The sequence below is a fragment of the Dipodomys spectabilis genome, unplaced genomic scaffold, assembly GCF_019054845.1.
Source record: "Dipodomys spectabilis isolate Male_0828 unplaced genomic scaffold, ASM1905484v1 ptg000096l, whole genome shotgun sequence".
Classification (NCBI taxonomy): Eukaryota; Metazoa; Chordata; class Mammalia; order Rodentia; family Heteromyidae; genus Dipodomys; species Dipodomys spectabilis.
In genome coordinates this window covers 8,984,140-9,007,556 of record NW_024870773.1, presented here as the reverse complement: position 1 = coordinate 9,007,556, position 23,417 = coordinate 8,984,140, and the positions used below count along the sequence as shown (strand labels likewise).

Genomic DNA, 23,417 nt, shown 5'->3' with positions numbered 1-23,417 from the left:
CCCAGCCAAAAAGTTTTTTTTTTTTAATGTCAAAAAAATACAAAGCAAAAACAATGTTCTCTACAGTTAGGATTTTCCCCAGAAAATCTACTTCCCCAGAAAATCTACTTATAAAACTTTTTCCTGATTTAATGACAACACTCCATATGTAATTGACATCCATTTTTGTTGAAAAGTCTTTGATTTTAAAAAACTGATTTGGCTTAGAACTAGTTACAAGGTGCCAAAGGCTCACACCTATAATAATTCCAGCTACTTAGGAGGTAGAGATGGGGAGGACTGAGATTCAAGGCCAGCCTAGGCAAAATATTTGCAAGACCCTACCTCAAAAAATAACCACAACGGGCTGGGAAGGTGGCTCAGTGGTAGAGCCTTGCCTTGCATGCATGAGGCCCTGGGTTCGATTCCTCAGCACCACATAAGCAGAAAAAAAAAGCCAGAAGTGGCGCTGTGGCTCAAGTGGTAGAGTGCTAGCCTTGAGCTGAAGAGCTGAGGAACAGTGCCCAGGCCCAGAGTTCAGGCCCCATGACCGGACCCCCCCCCCCCCCAAAAAAAATAACCACAGTAAAAAATGCTAGGGGTATGACTCAAGTGCTAGAGCACCTGTCTAGCAAGTACAAAGCCCTGAATTCAAACCCTAGCATTAAAAAGTTACCAGAGATGGATTAACTGACAAATGCTTTTAAAATCAAAATAGAGAACCCCTACCTCCTGAGAATTGAAAATGGGCTTAAAGATACATAAATAAGGATCCAAGTCATTATCTTTTAAAATCTATTTATATAATATACACATATCTGTAGATATATACATATATATACACACACATTTTCAGATTTTGGAAATTTTAGCTGTTAGCTCTGTTTACCCTCGTTAGAAATATTAAAACAATTTGTAAGGTCTTATATATAATGGTTTAATTACAAAACTCAATGAAAAAAATTGTTAAAAACTTGGCAGCAAAGAGACCTGTTAAACTGAACTCCACACTTTCTAAGCTAATTAGACATTCTGCCCAGTTAATCCTACTAAAATCCAGCAAAATTGGTGAATGATGAGATATACACTAGTTGATTAATTATTTCAGAATTTTCTGAGGTAATACATAATGTGATATAGGTTTTTGGTTCCTGTTTTTTTCTCTCACCGTGAAGGACACGGTGACCAGATAATTACATGTGCAGGCATGCAGACCATGGGTAGCCACTGAGTTGACTAAGCATATTACTCTGCTTCAGGCAAGATTCACACTTAAAGGGGAAAAGGCTCACAGCATTCCTTTCTCTCGTATTTTCTGCTCTAGAAACTGTTTCAATACTTCAAGAAGTAATATTTAGAGTTAGAAATGGATCATTTTGTAACTTCTAATGAAATAACAAAATACCAAGCATGAATCCTCTTGCTTTGAATAATCCTCAGTCTTTGAATAATCAAAGACTGACACTGTACTGTTAGATAATACTGAGAGGAGAGCAGCACTTGTGGCTGGGCTGGGGGAGGAATCACATCTGTATTGTTTTCACTGTGGACTGGTGGTACTCTCTGGCTCTTCTAGCATAAAATATCTATTCAAAACTGCATGTATAGCTAAACATTCAAACAAGATTTCTAGGAACATTTCTGACATGAAATACCCTTTAAAAATGGCGACAACCGCCTTATGTGGGCATTTTGTTTAAGAGTGATAGAAGGACTCAACCAGTGAGGTGCATTTTTAGAGATAAATCTACAAACTAGATCTCACTATTTGGCATAACAGTGGAGTCAACCTTTTAAATGTTTGTTTCTTCACTATGTATTTTATATACCTTATTTTTTTCTGAATTTTCTGCCACTGTCTTCAGATGAGCCGAAAGAAACTTGAGGGTCTCATAATGATGTTCAGGCAGATCGTGAATCTGAAACATATTATTTTCATAGTGGATTTATATGCAGCGTTTAAATCCTACCTCCAAAAAAAACCCCAAACAAACAAGTACTTACTAGTCTTTTTAATGTTTTTAGTCGTTCTAGAGGATCTTCTTTACGATTGGCTTCAATAAAATCTGCATATTTATCTGACAAAGAGATTAGGACATTTTACCTTCAATTGTCTGGGTGATTTGTAATCTAGTTTTCTTTCTAGGTTCAGTAGCAAATAAGAGAGGATTACCCAAATACCTTTGAAAAGTTAAACTCTTAAGATGTACTTTTTTTTAAAAACAAGCTGAAGAGAATTCTGTGAATGTGACTTTTTCACCCTGTACCTGCCCAGCCTGTCCACTCTTCTCATACCTTATCTTGTACAATGTCTTATAACTGTTGTGACATTCAAATATGTGGTGTCATTGAAACAAAATTCAATAACAAAAAGTAGTAACTAAAAAAGTAGTAACTACTTTTTCGCGTAAATGAGAACTAAAAATTTCCTGCTTCCTTTGATAATGATGCACACCTACTTATATTTATGCATATAAATATTTACGTACTTGTATTTTTATTTGACATCCTGGGATTTGAATCAGGCCTTACACTTATCAGGCAAATGCTCTACCACATGAGCCACTTTGCTTCTACCTGACGCTGGACTTGGACTTTAATCCTTCTGTCTCTGCCTCCCAAGTATCTGGGATTACAGAAATAAGGCACCATACCTAGTCGGCAACAATATGTTTCCCCCAGTTCAACTTAATCTTCTGAGTTTACTCTTCTAAGGTTCTCCCCTGTTGTAAAGTGAACATTTTCTTCTGGCAGCTCTTCCATGTATTAACTCACTCACCATTTGTGAAGAGTGGCTCCGGGAGTTTTCTGAAGAAGGATTTTAGTAAACTGCTTATCACATTCAAGTCTCTCCATTTCTATGAATGCAAAAGAGAAATTCAGTATTTCTAAAAGGAAAAAATCTGGGTCAGTTATTCCAATAGAAATCAACTTACATCATCCTGTATATCGATATCAGCCATTCCCTTGTTGAGCTCCTCTTGCATACTTGAAATGGCGGCATTATTCCCAGGAACTCTGTAAATACCTGTGTATTCAAGACCTCGCTCTTCAACTAATTTGCAACATATGTCAACTATTAATGGTATGAACTGCAAGACAAGAAACAAACATTGTATTTAATATAGTCTGCAGGCTTATATTCAGTAGCTGCACGCCCTTTTCACCCAAAAAGAAACCTATCAATTGCTGTTAAATATGAGAGAAAACAAATATAGACAGTGTAAAACTGGAGATAGATACAACCAGCAGGAGGTGTTGGTGAGTGGAAAAGGAATGAATAGGCTAAGACAACAGAGGCTATCAGCACAAGAAGACAGGAGCAAGACAGGGAGAAGTAACTACACGTGATTAACGTGAAGTCAGGGCAGAGCACTGTCAACTCTCAGTATGAAAGCTAACATGGGTGCTGGAAATACACACATTTATTTGCATTTTATACTTTCCTAATGAGGTCTCTGGTTTCCTCTTGAAGATGCTAAAAGCAGCAAAAACATGATTTGAAATGAATTTTTACTTCTTAATGACCAAATCATTCTATTTAAGAGCCAAGAGAATGTGGGAAGAAAAAGCATTGTAAATCACAGACAGGACAGAAACCCTTAGGGGAACAGAAGAAAGCACCCAGGAGGTGAGTGATATCTGAAAGGCAGAGGCCTTGGGTCCCACAGTATCGCGGGCTGGGTGGGTCTCCTACCCGGTTCGTATGCGCTGGTGGGCAGTCATCCAGCCTGACCCCGAATGTTCCTGTGGCGGTAGGTTTTTTCTCGAATGTTTTTCTCATGATGCTTGGAATGCCTTTCCTCCATGTACCTTTGTCTTTTGGGGGACTGGTATCATCTTTTTATTGTTGAAAATGACATAATAAAAGTGTTTAAGTCACAACTTTAAAAACTCATTTGCCAGTGTTTACATTAAAAGCATCCTACATTTATCAGAAATTCTCTTCCTACTACAATATATAATTTCTTTTTGTGTGCCAGGCCTGGGCACTGTCCCTGAGCTTTTTTGTTCAATGCTAGTACTCTACCACTTGAGCCACAACTCCAATTCTGGTTGTTCTGGTGCTTAACTGGAGATGGGAATCTCATGGACTTTCCTGCCTGGGCTGGCTTTGAGCCATGATCCTCAGATCTCAGACTCCTTAGTGGCTAGGATTACAGGCGTGAGCCATTGGTGCCTAGAATAAAAACATTTTACTATAAAAATATTCTCTTCCTTTAGTCTTTTACATAACTTAATAGGTATCCATTACATTTCTTCATTCTTTAATGTTTACTATGATTTCCAAAAGAAAAACTAGAATAGGGGCTGGGAATATATAATGCCCGCAATTCCAGTTCTGTGAAGGTAAAAGTCTGAGACTTTACATGAAAAAAATGAAACTAAAACAAAAGCTGGGGATGAGGCTCAATGGGCAGAATGCTTGCCTAAGTGCAAGGCTGAGTTCCAATGAACATATCATCTTTCTAGTAAGATTTAGGAAAAAACCAACAACCCTGGGTCCTAAAGCCATTTAAAACTTGTAAGGTGAAATACTGAGTCTTCCTTCTATTATGCAGAAATTTAAGGTGAGTTGGGGCTCACTTAAGAGAAAAGGACTCCCTAACCTAGACCAGATCTTTATAAACTCTGATTAAGCCGACCCTTGGGTGTACTACATATCCCAAGATCCCATTGTAAATGTTAATTAGATTTACCCAAGAAAGCTAATATCAGTACCTTTACTGAGAAGTTTCCTTTCTGATTCTTCCTTGGGAGAGTGTGGGCTTTGACTCTTTTGCTCTGATTTAGCACCAAGCAAGGTCTGCCTGATGCTGAGAGTCTGGCGAGGTGTTTTTGGCAACTGTTCTGCTTTGCTGCTGAAAGAAATGAACATTTCTCAACAAGTTCCTACTTTACATCCACACTAACTTTGTAAACACAGTGGGATTCTCACCTCATCAGGCTGTTATATTCTTTTATTCTTCGACTGATTAGATCCCTGTTAGTAACTCCAGTGTCCTACAGAATGAATAGAAGGTCATATTAGAAAATCAATTCTAAACATAAATGTGTGAGCCCTATTCTTTTAAGGCTAATCTATTACTTTGCTTAAACACTGATTTATTCTCAACCTCTAGTCAATATCACCCTGTGCTATTGCCATTGCCAAATGAGTTCTGATTATATTCTTTGTTCATGTGATACCTAGAATAGTTCTAGCAAGTAACAAGGGTTCAAAACTAATTGACTGGATGTCATTTTAAATAAATGACTGGGCAACAGGGAGCCAGTTTTTTCACTAACATTAGAATGATCAACATTTAATAGTAATACTGTAAGCTAACAGAAGGAAAAATGCTACCAGGATTTACCAAGATTAATCTGCAGGAACAGTAAGACACTGAGGGTTACTTAGTAAGCAGAAGTGGCAAGTTATCAAAATGTTATTATTTACTTTCATGTCTGTAGGTTAATGTTGTATGGCTTGGTGCCAGGGCTTACACTCAGAGCTTCACACTTGCTCTGCTTTCCTGCTCACAGCTGTCATTACCTCTTGAACCATCCTTCAGCCTGACTTTTTGCTGGTTAAATTGGAGATGGAGTCTCATAAACTTTTCTATCTGGTTTGGCAGATCTCAGTCTCTTGAGAAGCTAGGATTACAGGCATGAACTACCAGCACCCGGGTAATGTTTAAACTATGTGGTAAACCCAGAGTTGGGCATAAATACACATTTACAGTTTATGTGTCTCATTTTTTAGTACAGTTCAGGTAAAGATATACAAACAAGAATACAGGCTTTGAAGTAAAACAATTCTTTTTTTTTTTTGGGAGGGGGGTCTGGTCGTGGGACCTGAACTCTGGGCCTGGGCGCTGTCCCTCAGATCTTCAGCTCAAGGCTAGCACTCTACCCCTTGAGCCACAGCGCCACTTCTGGCTTTTTTCTTTTTGCTTATGTGGTGCTGAGGAATCGAACCCAGGGCCTCAGGCATGCAAGGCAAGCGCTCTACCACTGAGCCACCTTCCCAGCCCCAACCATTCTTGATTAAAGTTAATTCTTCCAGTGAGCCAGCAGATCATAATATTAACATCCAGCATAATATTGCATGGATTTGGATCGTCATCCTGACACTTACTACAGGACTTTGGGAAATCACATGATGGCCATTCCCTTGGCCGGGGGGGGGGGGGGGGGGGGGGTGGGGGGGGGGTGGGGGGGGGGGGAGGGGGGCACGGGGGGCCGGGGGGTGTAAAGTGGTGGTGATATTGAATGTGATGTATTCGCAGGGTTGCTCATAGTAAAATGTTTAAACAGCACCTGCCATCTGATATGTAAGCAAAGTGAGTTACCCTTCAAGATACGACTCGGGGAACAAAAGAGCTATGCGTCTCAAGATTCTATGATGATGACGGCTGATGTTATTAACTCTCAAGCCAGCTCTATACTTTACAGACAAAATCATTCAAAAGAATTTTTACAATGACTCTCTATTTTACATAATTCAGGACTGATGCTCCTCTGAGTGAGTGCTTCTGAACTAAGATTGTATCGGTAAGATCCAGTGTCAACTCTGAATTATAAACAAGGGAGCAGGTTGATGACCAGAGTGTAAGGTTTTTTACAAGTTACACCAAAATGGTTACAGAAAACAACTGATAAGGTTTTATAGTAAATGTATGTGTTCCTGAGAAATGTGAGCAAGAAAAAGATCACTATGGCCCAAACTGATGCAAAAGGTGAGGAAGAGGAAAAAGTTCAAAATAAACTATTTTAAAACCTATCTGAGGCTGTACTCTTACTTAGGAGACTGAGATCTAAGGATCACTATTTGAAGCCAGCCCAGGCAGTAAAGTTCTGAGACTCTTACCTTCAATAAACTACTCAAAAAAGCCAGAGTAGAGCTGTGGCTCAAGTGGTAGAGCATTAGTGACAGTGCTTAAGCCCCAGGACTGGCACCAAAACAAAACAAAAAACACTACTGAAATTCCTGCTGTAAAGTTTCTTGTGTCTAAAACATTCTAAGAAAACCTTGCGTTTATCATGATTTTTGCTAGTGTATATATTTCATAGAAAGTGTGTATTAGATAGAAAGCAAATATTATACCAGAAAAGACTATAGGAGACTTGTGTCCAGCTAAGCCTTTTACATACTAGTAATTTTTTATTTGTTCCAGTAATGGAGCTTGAACTCGTGAGGACCTTTTACTCATTTGTCTGGTGTTCTACCTCTTGAACTATGCCTCCAGCTTTCAGTAATTTGTTCAGATAAATATCTTTCTATAACCTAAGCCCACATATCCTGTTTTTGAGATGAGGAAACAGGTCTACCCTAGTAATACAGTTCAAAAGCTTTGGTTAGCTTTTTCTGTCCTCAGGTCTCAAATATGAGGATTCAACCAACTGTGGATGGAAAATAGAAAAAAAAAACTGCATCATTTCAAACATGGCTGGACTCTTACTTGTTATTGCTGTGCCAATAGCATTGTTTAAGGAATAACTATTACAAGTAATCTAGAGATCAGATGTACAATAGATTACATACAAACACAATGGCATTTCATGTAGGAAACTTGAGTACCACAGGTTTTGGTATCTATGGAATGATGGGGACACAAAGGGACAACTAGAATGGTCAGGACTGGGAGCATGAGGCCGTTTGTATTCACTGCTTTTGGGAAGGTAAGTAGAGTATGACTGGTACACATTTGTCTAGCTCTGGCATGGTAACATTTCAATAAGTGAAAATAATGTTAAGTAGCAAACTTGAGTTTTTCTACTGCTTGACTATTTTTAAATAAAAATAGCTTTCTAAATTTTTTTAAGTAACCTTAATGTATCAGGGCTGGAATTGTGGCTCAAGTGGTAGAACGCCTGCCTAGCAAGCATGAGACCCTGATTTCAATCCCTAATAGTGGAAAAAAATCATATATTAGATTTTTTTTTCAGTCTTCATAAGGAAAATATCGTAAAAGTATAGATTCCACCCATATCCTTTAATATCCATACCTCTTCATTTAGGTTGCTACTTTCCTGGATAGTCTTGATCCAAGCTAACATATCGTCTCTGTCTTCAGCTTGAAACAGGCATTCACAGTCAGATGTGGTGAGTCGAAAAACATTTTTCCTCTTGGTGTCACTGTATGAGATGTCTATGAGGCAAGCATTGACGCTGATGGGCTGTTCCTCCTCAGCCGGGGGTAACTGCTCCCTTTTGTCCTTGTACAAGTAAAGCGAATGGCCCCGAAGTACTACATACATCTGTTTCCATGGCCGGATACTTCCACCAACTCGCTGGAAAACATGAATTGGTTCATGAATATGCAACACATGGCTATTTTTTTTTGTGACAGAATGGGCATATTAAGCAATACTCTGAATATATAAACACACATATTGCATGTTGTAGCAGATGCCTGACTGACCTCAATGTATACACACAGAATATATTAAGCATGCACAATATATCCTATATAACATGAATATATAAACATGCATTATACAATATGAATTACATATTAGACCTAATATATACAATATATTCTGGCACAAAGGATAAAATTGTAGCTTATTATCCAAGTTAGGAAATATATTCACATCACACAGCCAAGGACTAGTGGAACCTCAACTTCAGTTGGGAGGATAAAATGAGTAAAGTAATTCAAATAAAGTACATATTGCAAAAGATATTAATTTAAAATGCCAAAGAAGGGCTGGGAAGGTGGCTCAGTGGTAGAGCGCTTGCCTTGCATGCATGAAGCCCTGGGTTCGATTCCTCAGCACCACATAAGCAAAAAGAAAAAAGCCGGAAGTGGCGTTGTGGCTCAAGTGGTAGAGTGCTAGCCTTGAGCTGAAGAGCTGAGGGACAGCGCCCAGGCCCAGAGTTCAGGCTCCACAACCGGACCCAAAACAGACGATTTCAAATGGGAGATCAATAATACCCGTATGTGTTTTACAAAGCCAAGGCATCTGGAAAATATTTTGGCATTATTAAAAGTCTTTTTAAGTTGTTACTATATTGTATCTGCTGTTACTATATTGTAGTCTACTTAATGAAGCATACAATGATAATGTTATATTCAAAACCAGTATTTATAATTTTGCTTTTATTTATTTTTTTTGCCAGTCATGGGGCCTGAACTCTGGGCCTGGGCACTGTCCCTCAGCTCTTCAGCTCAAGACTAGCACTCTACCACTTGAGCCACAGCGCCACTTCCAGCTTTTTCTGCTTATGTAGTGCCAAAGAACTGAACCCAGGGCCTCATACATGCAAAGCAAGCACTCTACCACTGAACCACCTTCCCAGCCCCTGCTTTTATTTTTTATAAAGACAATTTACCTAACCAATCAAAAATTACTTAGAGAATTGTACATTCATATAGTAAAGGCCTACTCTGTGGTAACCTATGACTAGGAAGCTAATAAGCAAAGCAGCTGCTTCTTCTGTAAGTAGCAGCCATTCAACAAAGCAGTTTATCACTACAATGCATCTTAGTCAATGTCATTCCTTGAAACTGTCTCATCCTCTACTCCCAACCTCCTCCTTCCCTTTCCTTAATTTTTCAGAGTATATATTGAAATTTGGACTGCATTTTCCCCATACTTCAATTGCTTTTCACAATGCAAAATATAAAACAATATAGTCTACATGTAGACGAAAAGGCATAAAATCAGTGACTGGAATTTTCTTTAAAATATATTCTTTTCCTTACTGCAGAATATATTTCCAGATGATTTCCCCACTTTTTCATGTGGTGAGCACCTCACCATTTCCCACCTATACACAGTACTTCGTTTGGGATTAAGGATATCTTCTACCTTGCCCTTGTCAGTGATGAGTGGTCGAAACTGGAGCCACCCTTCCTTGGCAGCATCTGTGAAGACTTCAGAGGAAGAATCCTTTCTGGATTCAGAGTCTTCTGATGACTTCTGGCTGTCTAGGATCTACAGGAAAGAGCAAGAAAACACAGTGAAATGTCAATGTTCTCCCTATGAATAAATATTTGCACATTAAGATTGCCAAAAAGAAAGTCATTAAGAGCTAGTTTTTGGGAAAAAAAATTCTACCTTTTTTTTTAAAAAAAAAATCCCCATCCTGTTGAATGTAAATTGACTACCATTATTTTTAAAGTGTTATCTGAAGAAACTTTTGTTTTTTTTGGCCATTCCTGGGACTTAAACTTGGGCCTGGGCTCTATCTCTGAGCTTTTTTGGTAATTTACTGGAGATAAGAGTCTCCTAACTTTCCTATTTAGGCTGGCTTTGAACCACAATCCTCAGGTCTCAGCCTCCTAAAGATTAAAGGCATGAGCTACCGGGCACCAGGAACTTTTAATTTGTTTTTTAAAAAACCCACAGGAATAGTATGATTTTCCTGTTCTTTATATGTCAATTAAAAGGAGAAACAAGAAGCTGAATATGATGGTGGTTGCCTTCAATCCAGCACTCAGGTGATCAGCTATATGAGACCTTGTAAAAAGAGACAGAGGAAAAGAAAAACAAACCAGTTGAGATAGTGACTTGAGAATAAAAATAGGGAGGTGACAGAATGACTGCGTAGCAACTATGAGCTGGTATCAAGGCAAGGCTCATTGAAGAGATGATCTAGTTAACATGGGCAAGAAAAACTAGGAGCTAGCCAAAAAACAGTAGAGGGAGAAAAATTTCAGGGAGAATTTGTAGCTAACAAATGTAGATTCATGGTTCTACATCAATGACACAGCTGACAAACACTGTTTAGGCCAGGACTTGAAGTCATTTAGTGATGAATCGTGGAGTATTATTACCTAACCTCACAGTTCAAAGATCACATTACAGTGTGGAACAGAGATTCTGAAAGGCCAAGTATGAAAAGACATTAGTATAGGAATAAAGGTGAGGAATAATGAAGGCTTAGACTAATGTACCATGAGTGGAAACAGAGAAGAGTGAGTGTAAAAAAACTCAGGGTTTTCAGCCAGCTGGTGGTAAATACCTGACATCCTTACTATTCAAGAGGCGGCAATCAGAAGACTGAGGATTGAAGCCAGACCAGGTAGAAAAATCCTTGAGACTCCATGGCTCAAGTGGCAGAGTGCCAGAGGAACAAGCCCAAACGAGAAGGTTCAAAGCCCTGAGTTCCAACTGTGGTACTACCACAAATAAATACATAAATATATGACTTGGGGTTTTAGATACAGAGTGAAATAACATGGCTATTTTGTACAATTTGGCTTGAACAAGAGATCAACTGGTCTGGAGTAATGAAGGCCTACTGGCCATATGAATCTTGAATGCTTATTCAATATTCAAATGAAGATATCACATAGGCAGCAGCTTATATGACCTGCCATTTAGGGAAGGGGCTAAGGCTAGCAATACAGATTTTGGAGGTCTTTGTATAAGCTACTGAGGAAATTGGGGTAGATAAGATAGACAAACATTACGAGGGTCAGAACAAGCTCAGAGTACTCCAAACTTTAGATAACAAGCAGCAGCAGAAGACCTAGAAAAGGCGACTGAGAAGTGATCTTAGAGGCAGAAGGAAAAGTGAAAGGGATTGGCAAAATGGAAGCCAGCATCCCAAAGTATTTCAGGAAGAAGACAGAAATTGTGTTGGCTATTGCTGAAAGGTCAATTGAGTTGAAAAGCAAAGTAGCCACTACTTTTGGAATCAATGCCACTGGAAACTGTATCATGAGCACTGTCATTTTGATAAGTGTGGACTGGAAAGGTGACACTGTAAGGCATTTTTGCAAGGAGTGTTGCTATACAAGTCAAACAGAAAGCCAGAGTAGGAACTAGAGAAGGTGTCTGTAAGATGAAGGGAATAGTAGGGCATGACTGACTACAATAGTGAATGGGCCACTGGAAAGACAATGATTTTGCAGGAGGTTAAGAGAAACGAAAATGTGGCCAGGGATAAAACGCAAAGAAGTGTGGGTCCTGGTCAACAGTACACTGTATCAAGTAAAAGGGAACTAAGGAAGGCAGGAAGTTTGGCTATAACTGCAGGTGACAACTATTTTTGAGATGGCTAATGAAATTCCTGTGTAGCCATTCCTAATTTTTTTTCAGTGAAGTATGAGGACAGGTGAAGGAGAGAAAGAAGAACTGAGGTGCAAAGAGAAGGTAGAGGGAAAACATGAAATAGTAATTTTTAAGGATGCAAAAACAAGCATCTAACAAATAATGAACTGATAAAAGTGAGAAAAATCATCACAATGCATGTATAGTAGTATGTACTTGATGAATGCACATAAAGTACACATATTCAATGAATACCAACCTTGATTCCCTTCAGGCTAGATACATGCTTGAAGGATCTGTTGGAAAAGCATACACATGTGTTAATAAGTGGAAAAGACAGGGATGTAAAAAAATTGAATATTAACAAGTAACTTTTCATTGAGCTAACATTTCATCATTGTCATGTGATATGTTCACTGTTCAATGTAAGAAAAACAGCTAATTTTATTGATACTGTAGCTTCTTAGTCGATACTGCATATGAAAGCTTTCTGCTTAAGATGCTAAGCACTGGGTCGCTGATGTCTAGTTATGCACAGATGTAAAGCTCTGAATAGGCTTTCCGCCATGCTGGTCCTGGTGTGTTAATGGCCACCAACAGCAGTCAGCTAGAGCTAGCAGAGTGCCCCTGATGGTCCAATGGTAAGTGCTGCCCAACACTGCCCTTCCCCATAGCGCAAGTGCTGTCATGAAAAGGCATAGGGCTTCAAGAGAAGCTGGATGTAGCAATACTATGTTCAATCATAAATATGTGCACATAGTCAATGACGCATTGAGGAAGCCAACAGAATACAGAATACTGGTAAAAATATAGTACAGTACAACTATTCAATGGAAAATTAAGCAACCATGAAAAAGAATGTGGCACAAATATGAACTGAAGGATCTCATCTGTACAGAATGCACACAAAAGCACAAGTGTGTATAAATGATTTTATATGTAGACCAGCTTTAGAATTACCCTCAAAAAATAGTAACACAGCTACATTTGAGTAGTGCTGAGCAGCTGCAGGTCCAGGATAGACATATGTAACTGTACGTACACATATGTACTATTTTATGTCATGTTCAAAAACTTTAACTTCAGTATTTATATGCCAAATTTGTCCCAAATACCCACCACATACCAATATTTACAGTAATACACTGAGACTTACAATTTGGCATCTTCTCTATAATCATCCAGACCCTCATCATATGATTTTGATCTTTCTGTCTTTGAGGTGGGCTGGGCATCCAGGCTTGGGGGTCCCACAGACTCTGTAATGAAAACCCAACATTGCTACTTTTCAAGTGGTTTCCAGATTCTTTTACTGGTGAAAAAGACCAGTTTGTTACATGATTGAAAGGTAGGATTTGCTAACTGCTCCTTAATGTACCTTGGTCATGCGAGAGCTGGCGTCGGATCAAAGGGGCTGAGGTGGTCAGGCTGGGAGGAACTGTTGCTATAGAGGGGACCTGAGAGGTGGAGGCCGAGATAACAGCAGAGGCAGAGATGTGTGCAATGTCGTGGTCGATGCTAGGGCTAGTCGGTTCATCTGGAAGAAAAAGGAAGTGGTAAGGAAACTAATTACAAGCCAGGCGTTGAAGGCTCACACAGTAATCCTTGCTACTCAGGAGGTTGAGATCTGAGGATAATGGTTCAAAGCCAGCCCAGGCAGGAAAGTCCATGAGACTCCTATCTTCAATAAACTATTGAAAAAAGCCAAAGTGTCTCTGTGGCTCAAGTGGTAGAGGGCACACCTTGAGCAATAGAAGCTCAGGAACAGCGCCCAGGTCTAGAGTTCAAGCCCAGGACCAGCAAAAGAAAGAAACTAATTACTATCAATAAGTAATAATCATGGCAAAAAAGGGCCAGACTTTTAACACTCAACTATCTGTTGGTCTTACTTAACAGATACTACTCTAGGACCTCCTTTTTAAGAGCATTGTCTAAAAATGTTGTAAGAAGTTAAATGTGTTGTTTCTTCTACCACCAATAACTGATAATAATGCAAGTTCCAAAAGTTTGCGTTATCTAGAATCTAAACCTATCAAAGCAGAATCATATACCTTTTCAAGTTTTAATTGTGTTATAACAATCAATTCAGAAAGCTAATTAAGCAAGGTAAATTGGCTAAGGCTCTATCTTTTGATGTATCAAGGCCTCAAATCACCCCCTCTTCCATTCCACCACATCTACCTTTAAATTTTGTAGACAGGGAACGAAGCTCTGTGTATAGCTGCCAGTCTCTTACCGGGACCACTGCTAGTCTATTTGGCATTTTTGTGTAAATCACACAAAAATGAACGAGACAGATAGGGATCTTGGAGTTCCCCTGAGGGAACAGATTCAAAGGGCAGATGGGGACTTTTTGCATTCTTGGAGAAATAAGGAATGTTTTACATGGTATGAATTTTAAGCTTTTTGAAAGCCAATCACTGTCATAGAACAGCTGTCATGAACAGCACTCACTATATCTAGCACGTACTACCTCTTATAAAACACAGGATAGGTATGGTGATACTTTACAGATGAAGATAGCAGCTGACAAGGGGGCACAGCTACAGGGTCCTGCATTCAGTCCTGTGAATGCAGTGTGACACCTGAGGTCCCCTGCTCTTGTTCTCTAATTGGTAAATACCAGTTCAGTCCCCCCCCCCAAAAAATCTCACTTTAAATTTTGTTTTTTAAACTGTTATCATAAAGGTGATATATCGATGGGGTGACAGTTTTTTAAGGCAAGTAATGAGTAAATTTCTCTTTGGACAATGCCATCACTTAAAATCTTTTTAAAAAATATTAGTGATTTAAGCCGGGCGCCAGTGGCTCACACCTATAATTCTAGCTACTCAGGAGGTTGAGATCTGAGGACTGTGGTTCAGCCCGGGCAAGAAAGTCCGTGAAACTCTTATCTCCAGTAAACCACCAGAAAACCGGAAGTGGCACTGTGGCTCAAGTGATAGAGCGCTTGCCTTGAGCTGAAGAGCTGAGGGACAGCGCCCAGGCCCAGAGTTCAGCCCCACAAACGACCAAAAAAAAAAAAAAAAAATTAATGATTTAATTTCTAGTATTTGAGAGAAGAAAACTTTTAGAGGCACAACTATAAAGCCAGAGCTACTAAAAGTCAAAGTGTTTCTTAATGAGATCCTTTAAAGATTATAATGATGAAATAGGCTTTTCATTCCTTAATCTGTAAAGTAAAAACTACAATAATGTTGGCTAAATCTGAAGAAACTTCATTGTATTTAATGGTTAATATTTTAATAGAGAGAACTAATGTTTGCAAAGTTATAAAATTTCTATTTTATGGCTAAAAACCAATGAAGCTTATTTTCTGGTCTTAAGATTTATGTTAAAGGAAATATTTTAGAAGAAAATATTCTCAAAATGTCTCTATGAGCCACTCTAAGTATGTGCTAATTTACTGTTATGATGGCAGAATCCAATAATCCCTTTGCAAAACTTCGGAGATGTGAGGCATTTAAAATTAATTCAGTGAAGACAAAAAAAAAATCTAATTTTACTGGTTTGTAGAGTATTTGAATTTAGCATTAGGGTTTAAATTACCCCAAACTTAACGAAGTTTCTTCAAATGATATGGACAAAAGTTGGTTGGTTTTATGGAATCCGCCTAGTTCACAGTTCTATAATGATTAACAAATATTCATATGAACAGTGAAAAAGAATTCTTTAGAAATTATCTGTAGTATTAATGATCTAAGGAGATTTTTGTAGCAAAACCAGTTACCAGATGGCTCATATGAAATAATTGCAGAAATGAACAATTAGAAAATACATACTGCTGTGACTCAATTGGTAGAGCGCTTGCCTTGAGCTGAAGAGCTGAGGGACAGCGCCCAGGCCCAGAGTTCAAGCCCCACGACTGACAAAAAAATAAAATAACAAAATAACTTTAAAAAGTGAGTTTCTAAAAGAGAATCTTTCTTAAAGCTAAGCAACTACCCTGGGGTAGATGACTGCCTGCAGATGGTGTGGAAGAAGTCTTGCAGGGGAATGATTTCGTGCTTTGCAAGGTAATTTGAAACACTGATTTATTTAAAATTCAAAAAAAAAATCACGGAGCCGGGTGCCATTGGCTCACACCTGTAATCCTAACTACTCAGCAGGCTGAGATATGAGGATCCCGGATGAAAGCCAGCCCCGGCACAAAAGTCTATGGGACTCTGATCTCCAATAAACCACTCATGAAACCAGAAGTGGCCCTGTGGCTCAAGTGGTAGAGTGCTAGCCTTGAGCTGAAGAGCTGAGGGACAGCGCCCAGGCCCAGAGTTCAAGCCCCATGACTGCAAAAGAAAGAAAGGAAGGAAGGAAGGAAGGAAGCAAGGAAGGAAGGAAGGAAGCAAGGAAGGAAGGAAGCAAGGAAGGAAGGAAGGAAAGGATCAAAATTTAAAATGTGTGTGTGTGTGCATTACACACTAGGTAACATTTCAAAGGTAGTTTTGTTGTTGTTGTTTTTTTTTTCCACAAGCCTAGATTTCCTAGTGGTCTTCACTCAACCTCTTTTGAATTTGTGCATGCATGCATATGTGTGTGTGGTGTTGAACATTGAATTCAAGGCCTCACACATGCTAGTAAGCAGCATTCTGCCACTGAACTACCCCTCCCCAAGCTCATTCAATCTCTTTTTGACTTAAACATAAGAAAATCATTTCTAATTGATACACAATTGTACATATTTATGGAGTACGTATGATGTTTCAACACATGTACACACTGTATAATGATCAAATTAGGGTGGTTAGTCTATCTCCTCATTTATCATTTCTTTGGGTTAGTGCATTCAAAAGCTTTACCCACTTGAACTATACATTGCTATTAAATATAATTACTGTGCATCAGAGTATGAGGACTTAGCCTTCCAATCTACTTGTAACTTTGTACCCACAGACCAGCCTCTCACTGCTTCCCCATCCTCCACTCCCATTCTTCAGCTGCCCATAACCAGGATTTTACTATTTCTATAAACACAAGTCTTTTAGATTTCACATATGACACAAACCAGGTGGTATTTGTCTTGTAGAGTGGCTATAATCAAAAAGACAAGAGTATCATGCTGGCAAGCTTGGAAAGAAAAGTGACTTAACACTGTTGGTGGGAATGTAAATGAATACAGCTTTTATGGAACAGTATGGATGCTATTTCAAAAACCTAAAAATAGAATTACCATATGATTCAGCAGTCCCACTAGTGGTATATAGCCAATGGATAAGAAATTACTGTGTCAGAGAGACATCTGCATTCCTGTGTTTCCTGGAGTACTTTTCACAATAGGTAGAATTTAAAATCAGTCCAAATGCCAATAATGATGAAAGGATAAAGCAAGCTTGAAAAACACTTACAATGGAATACTATTCAGGCAGCCACACTAAATAATACAATCCTGTCATTTGTGATAACATAGATGGTCCTGGATGACAAGGCATTCTTTTTTCCAAAACAAGGAGACACAGGAAAGCAAATATCCTATGAAGGAAAATGTTGAAACTCACTGGAGTAAAATCATCTACATTACAAGTAGTACTTCCAAAAAGGCGGGGGAGGGGGAGAGACATCTAGAGAATGAAACTGACTGGAGGGGACTCACTGGAGAAGAGAGTATTGTTGCTTACTCATGTCAGTACTGTTTGTGGCTTTCTAGTACATTCCTTTTACTACTAGTATGTTAAAGAGACTAAAGGAAGAAGCTATTGAAATACATGTAATTACATTACCTCATATTTATTAATTACTTATAAATCTAATTTTTCATTCCCGGGGAAAATATGAAAACTTTTCTGTTGTGCTAGAAATGGTATTATAGTTGCAATTAGTCCAAAATTTTAAACTTTGATAGTTACACTTGAATATCACCAATGTATAGATTATATGTAAACAATAATTCAGAATTTCTTTTTTTCCAGGGTATGAAAATAGACATGTTCTTGAGGAAAAGCCACAATTTTCATTCTCATAGATAAATATATTCAAAACCATGAGTTCTCACATTTCCAACTAATTTCTACATTTTTAAATAATTAAATATCCAGTCACATGAAAATTAAAAAAAAAAATCACCTTTATGCCAGTCAGGGAGTCATACACAACACTTACTTATGAACTATTAGGGCCAGAAAGTTGCAACCTTTTTGCAAGTAGCATAATCTTTCATGTTATGCTAAATCACATAAAGAATGTGACTTAAGAAACAAACCTTTAATTTACTTCTTTTTCACTAAAAATCCCATAGCATTGTGTAAGAAAGAGAACAGGAAAGACATTGAAAACTTATTAAAATTCCACATCATCACTGTTTCTTGTGAAAAAAAAAAAGCCTAAAGGTCATTATTCCCCATCTTCTTGCTCTGACTTCAGTGTCTAGATCTAGCCACACGTGACACCAGCCAACCAGGTCTATGAAAGAAGAAATTGTAAGCTAATATGACTTTTCAGCATGAGCTAGTATTTTCTTTTTAATGGTCTCAAGCCCTTGTGTTTGCAAGTCAGGCACTCTACCACCTGAACCACACCTACAGCCCTGGTATGAGCTGATTTGAAATAATTGTTTTATTTGTTCGAGCACAAGTGGGAGCACTATCAAAATGAAGCACATAAAGCAAGATAGATGTCCACTCTTACCAATACTGTACTAGGATTCTTATCCAGAAAAGTTAGGGAAGAAAAAGAAATGAAGCATCCAAATTGGAAAGAAGTTAAATTATTTTTGTTTGCAGATCATGTGTACAAAACCCTAAAAACTCTACCAGAACACATTAGAAGTCAATTCAGTAAAATAGCAAGACACGAAATCAACATTTTTAAAAAAAAGTAGTCTTTCTGTATACTTACATGAATGTAAGTCAAGAAAAAGAAAATCTCATAATAGCTATCAAAGACTACAATCTCTCCACCCTCAAATCTAGCAACAAATAAAAAGTTTGAAAGGTCTCTACATTGAAACCATAACACTGATAAAAGAAGCTCAACACAAACACAAAGATACTCGGTGCTGGTGGATGATTAGAATAGTTTAAAATGTCCATACTCCACCAAAGCACTCTGAAGCTTCAATGCAACCCTTACCAAAATACCAATGATATGCTTCACAGAAAAAAATTGATATATGGCAAAGGTACTGAGAACACATGATGAGGAAGGACAGTTTCTTCAATAAGTATCACTGGGAAAACTGAGTAACAACACTCAATGTGCCAGAGCCAACTGAAATGAATGAGAGTAAAATGTAAGACCTCAAACTATGAAATGACTAGCTGAAAACATATGGAGAGTTCCATGACATTAGTTTGGGGCAAGAGGCTTTTAGTCTAGATTCCCAAACACAGGCAACAAACACAAATGAGATCACATTAAACTTGAATGCTTCTAACAAACTTAAGTCCTTCTGCTTTGTCAAAAGAGACATCAAGGAAGTAAAAAGACAATGTTCAAAATAAGGTATTTACAAGCTACACAGCTTTGTCAGCTGTGGTAACAAATATCCAAAAAACATAAGGAGCTCAAGAGCAGAAACAAATCAAGCAACCTTCCAAATTCCCAACTGAGCAAAAGATCTGAACTATTTCTCAAAGTATATATGAATTGCCAGCAGGTATATGAAAAAAAATAGTCAAAACTACTCATCAAAGAAGTGGAAATCAAAATTTCGGTGAGACACCACCTCCCTCTAATTAGAATGACTATTACAAAAAAGACAAAAATGCTGGTGGGATATGGAGAACAGGGAACCCTTCAACTGTTTGGTGGGAGCATAAATTACTATAGGCACTATGCAAAACAGTATGGAGATTACTCAATAAGCAAAATATAAAGTACCATCTGAGCTTGCAACCTCACTACTGGGTACATATGTATCAGAGGAGATGACGTCAGTATGTTGAAGAGGCACTTGCACTATCACGCTTAATGTAGCACTATCCACAAGAGCCAACCTTGGGAATAAATATTAAGTGTCTATCATGGAACAAAATGTGGCATGTGCACACATCAGAATATTGCACAACCATGAACATGATGATTCTGACATTTGCAACAATACAGATGAGATTGGACACATTGTATGTTTCAGAATATTTGAAAAAGGCTTTGATAGTACTTAATAAAGAAATGATGTGAATGAGCAGATGATAAGCTACATACTTGGATCTTCTCCTTACATAATCTAGACATGTGATCAAGCATCACAATGTATCCTATATTTATAACTGTTATGTCAATTAAAAATTAATGAAAACCAAGGTTTAAGACAATGAATTTCTAGTTCTCTATGATAGCCATGCCTGTTTCTTCTCAATACAGTGTCCAACACTGCAGGTTACAATGAAGGGGAAATAACCCTTCTGCAAGGAGCTGACGTATGTGCACACTGTATCTCCAGATGACATGATGATGACTTCAGTCATCATGTTGGAAGAAAGTTGGAAGGGTTAATAATATGAAATAATATATGCAGTTCCAAAAGAGTAACAGCGTGCATATATATGTACATATGTATACATATACACACATGTATATATGTGTGTACATTTACATAAGTATATGTATATATGTACATGTATATATATGTATATATGTATGTATATATGTGGAAATTGAATATACTGCTTCTATTCCAACTCCACAAGATACAATCTTTGCTTCATATACTTAACATCTTTAAGATTTTTTCTTGTCCTTAAAGGAAAAGAAAAATAAATGCCACTAACAGATTCATCTTACAAAAGAAATTCCAACGTGACAATCACCTTTTTTTTATTTGCCTTGAGAGTTTAAATCAAAGGTAAACACAATGGGGTCTGCTGTGCTGTCCAGGCTGGGCTCCAGAGATCCTCCTGACTCAGCCTCCCAAGTAACAGGGCCTACAGGCTCCTCAAGTCAGATTACTTATGAACAATTAGTCCTTTTGTATTTTTTTTTTTTTTTACTTGAAGGAACTGGAGTTTATTTTTAAGATTTATCAGCTTATTAGTGTTAATAATACTCTTCATTTAAAAGCAAAATGTTTATTTAAAAACTTTTCTGTCTTTGTGGCACAAGAGAAATATTAGAATCTATGTGGCTAAAGAGATTTCTCTTTCTAAAAGTCATGTAATTAACTCTGTATTACACATAACTAAATAAATGAATTGACTCCATTTTCTAATATTTTGGGACTAAAGCCAAGCCATTTAATTATTCTTCAATGTTCTTAAGTAACAAAAATTATTATTAAAATAGCAGATTATGAGTTTCTGAATGTGAGATTATAAAAACAGGCCTTAGTTTCTTTTAATTTAAAAATTATGTAAAAACAACAGGCTATAGACCAAGGTTCTGCTAATATGTCTTTTGTGATCCACTAATCCCATTAGATAACCTAAACAAAAGGATTGCTGCCAAATATTTCTGAGAAAATTCTAGACAATTCCTAACATGTATTAAAATTGTGATTCTGAAAAGTCTTACAGTATTGTATTCATACACAGCTTGCTGAAGGGCAACTTCTTGTACAACTACTTTTAAAACAAGACAAAAAATGAAAACCTGTTTGAACTAGCATTTTTTACCCTATTTGGTCACTAAGAACTTTTTCTTAGTACTACTTAACATGCAATGGGAAACACTGAAGATAGCCTCTTTATTTTAATACAAGTACGTGTCCTACTATCTCAAAAACATACTTACTCTAACTAGATTGGAAAGACCAAGTAACAAACATTGGGCTTTTCTGAATGAATAAACAATATGAAACTGGAACTTCTACCTAACGAAATGGTGGAAGTCACTTATGGATGGAGTGTTTATAGAGTAATTACCAAGTCTTTAGATTTTAATAGGTCACTATTTTATATTTTGGCCAAACATAACATAATTAAACATAACATTTGATAACATAATTAAGTCATTGCTCTATTCTTGTACCTCATAGTACTAAGGGAAAATAGTAAAAGATAATAAATAGCACAGTTTTTACTACTCCAATACCATGGGATTATGTTGTAATATGACACTACTGTCTTGGGAAGATCAAGGACCTATGAAGTACAGCTACAGGTGGAGGAATTAGCAGAGAATAATCACCAATCTATTGTTGCTTTCTGTAAGATATCTGCTAGAGATGATGTGCCAAACTCCATCTATTGTATGATTCTACTATTCATTGAGCCTGACCTTAAAGATGTTTATTGGAGTAAGAGATTCTCTAACCATGTTTACAACTTGAATATATATCTATATGTAAATATAAAGATATATAAAAATTCTAAGCTGAGCAGAACTTTCTAATCTGATCAGTGTCACATGACTAGTCTAAAGTCACACTCTTCTGCAGTTTATATTTTAGTTCCGCAGAGAAAAATGTAATAAAAAGTATGAAGTAGCCTCTGTGGATGTGGTGGGGATAGGGGGGCTAGACAGGAAAGCCTGCTTGAAGGAAGTAATAACCTGAGCAGAACTCCCAACAGAGAGAGGGACAGTGGCTTATGATCATCTATGGAATGTGTCCCAGGGCTGAGAAAGAGCAGCACTGGGCCTGCTGGGCATACCAGGTATGAGTGACAGATAGAGGCACATGGCAGATCCAACTGGGAGAGGAGAGGGGTGGGATGGCGCAGTGGGGCTGAAATTGGAGGGCCTCACAGACCATGGTGGAATCTTGGTCTGATTCCATTCTGGGTGAGATAGAAAGCAAGCCAAGGATTCTGATTGGAAGAGAGGTATGACATGACTAGTACTTTGAAAACACTACACTCATTGCTGTATGATGACTACAGCTCAGATGGGAGAGAACAGATGAAGAGTCAGTCAACAGGGTAGATGTTACAGGCTGGAGCATACACTTGTAATTTCCCAAATCTATTCTGTGATTTTTTTCCCTAAGACAATTTCACAAAGAAGTAATTTAATCTTAAATCTACCAAAAACTCAACTTAGAAAGTATAGAACACTAGCTAGGCATGGTTGTACACATCTGTAGTCCCAGCACTCAGAGAAACAGACAGGAAGATTGCCAGCTCAAGGCTAGTCTGGGTTATGCACTGAAACCTTGTCTTGGAAGGACAAAAGAAAGTGAAAGGCACTGTTTTAAATGAAAGGTTGGTTACTAATTACCACAGCAGTTCTATTTTGTTCTTGAATCAGGTGTATCAACTAGGTAGGATTTGTTTGCTGAGTCTCTTAGCCCTACACAGTGGGAAAGTTTTATCAAAATTAAAACATAAAAAAATGGGTATTAGCTATACCAAGTTTTTTCTTTTAAAAAGGAAATTAGAAACCAAAAATAATTTTAAGGAGGATAAAAAGCTAATGGGTTTGGTTAAAGTTCGACATGTAAAATTGAGAATAAGTGTCTAAAAACGGCAATGTAAGATAGCTGAGCTTGCAGAACAAGACCTTCTACTTTTCTGAAAAGATTTCTTTTCTTTTGATAGGGTGTGGGGCTTAAACTCAGGGCCTGGGTGATGTCCCTGAGC

At 37.8% G+C, this 23,417-nt stretch overlaps 1 protein-coding gene across 2 annotated transcripts in view; it reads right to left on the bottom strand.

The window, feature by feature from the left end:
• Positions 1-23,417, bottom strand: part of Arhgap21 (Rho GTPase activating protein 21) — a 120,553-nt gene that overhangs the window by 7,698 nt on the left and 89,438 nt on the right. For both annotated transcript variants that reach the window (XM_042686075.1, XM_042686076.1), the window contains 12 exons: positions 13,349-13,507; positions 13,127-13,229; positions 12,230-12,266; positions 9,781-9,906; positions 7,972-8,256; positions 4,919-4,983; positions 4,702-4,838; positions 3,677-3,819; positions 2,916-3,071; positions 2,759-2,837; positions 1,984-2,057; positions 1,809-1,898 (listed from right to left, as the gene is read on the bottom strand). In XM_042686075.1, the coding sequence (XP_042542009.1) occupies positions 1,809-1,898; positions 1,984-2,057; positions 2,759-2,837; positions 2,916-3,071; positions 3,677-3,819; positions 4,702-4,838; positions 4,919-4,983; positions 7,972-8,256; positions 9,781-9,906; positions 12,230-12,266; positions 13,127-13,229; positions 13,349-13,507 (1,454 nt within the window). The remainder of the gene's footprint in view (positions 1-1,808; positions 1,899-1,983; positions 2,058-2,758; positions 2,838-2,915; positions 3,072-3,676; positions 3,820-4,701; positions 4,839-4,918; positions 4,984-7,971; positions 8,257-9,780; positions 9,907-12,229; positions 12,267-13,126; positions 13,230-13,348; positions 13,508-23,417) is intronic.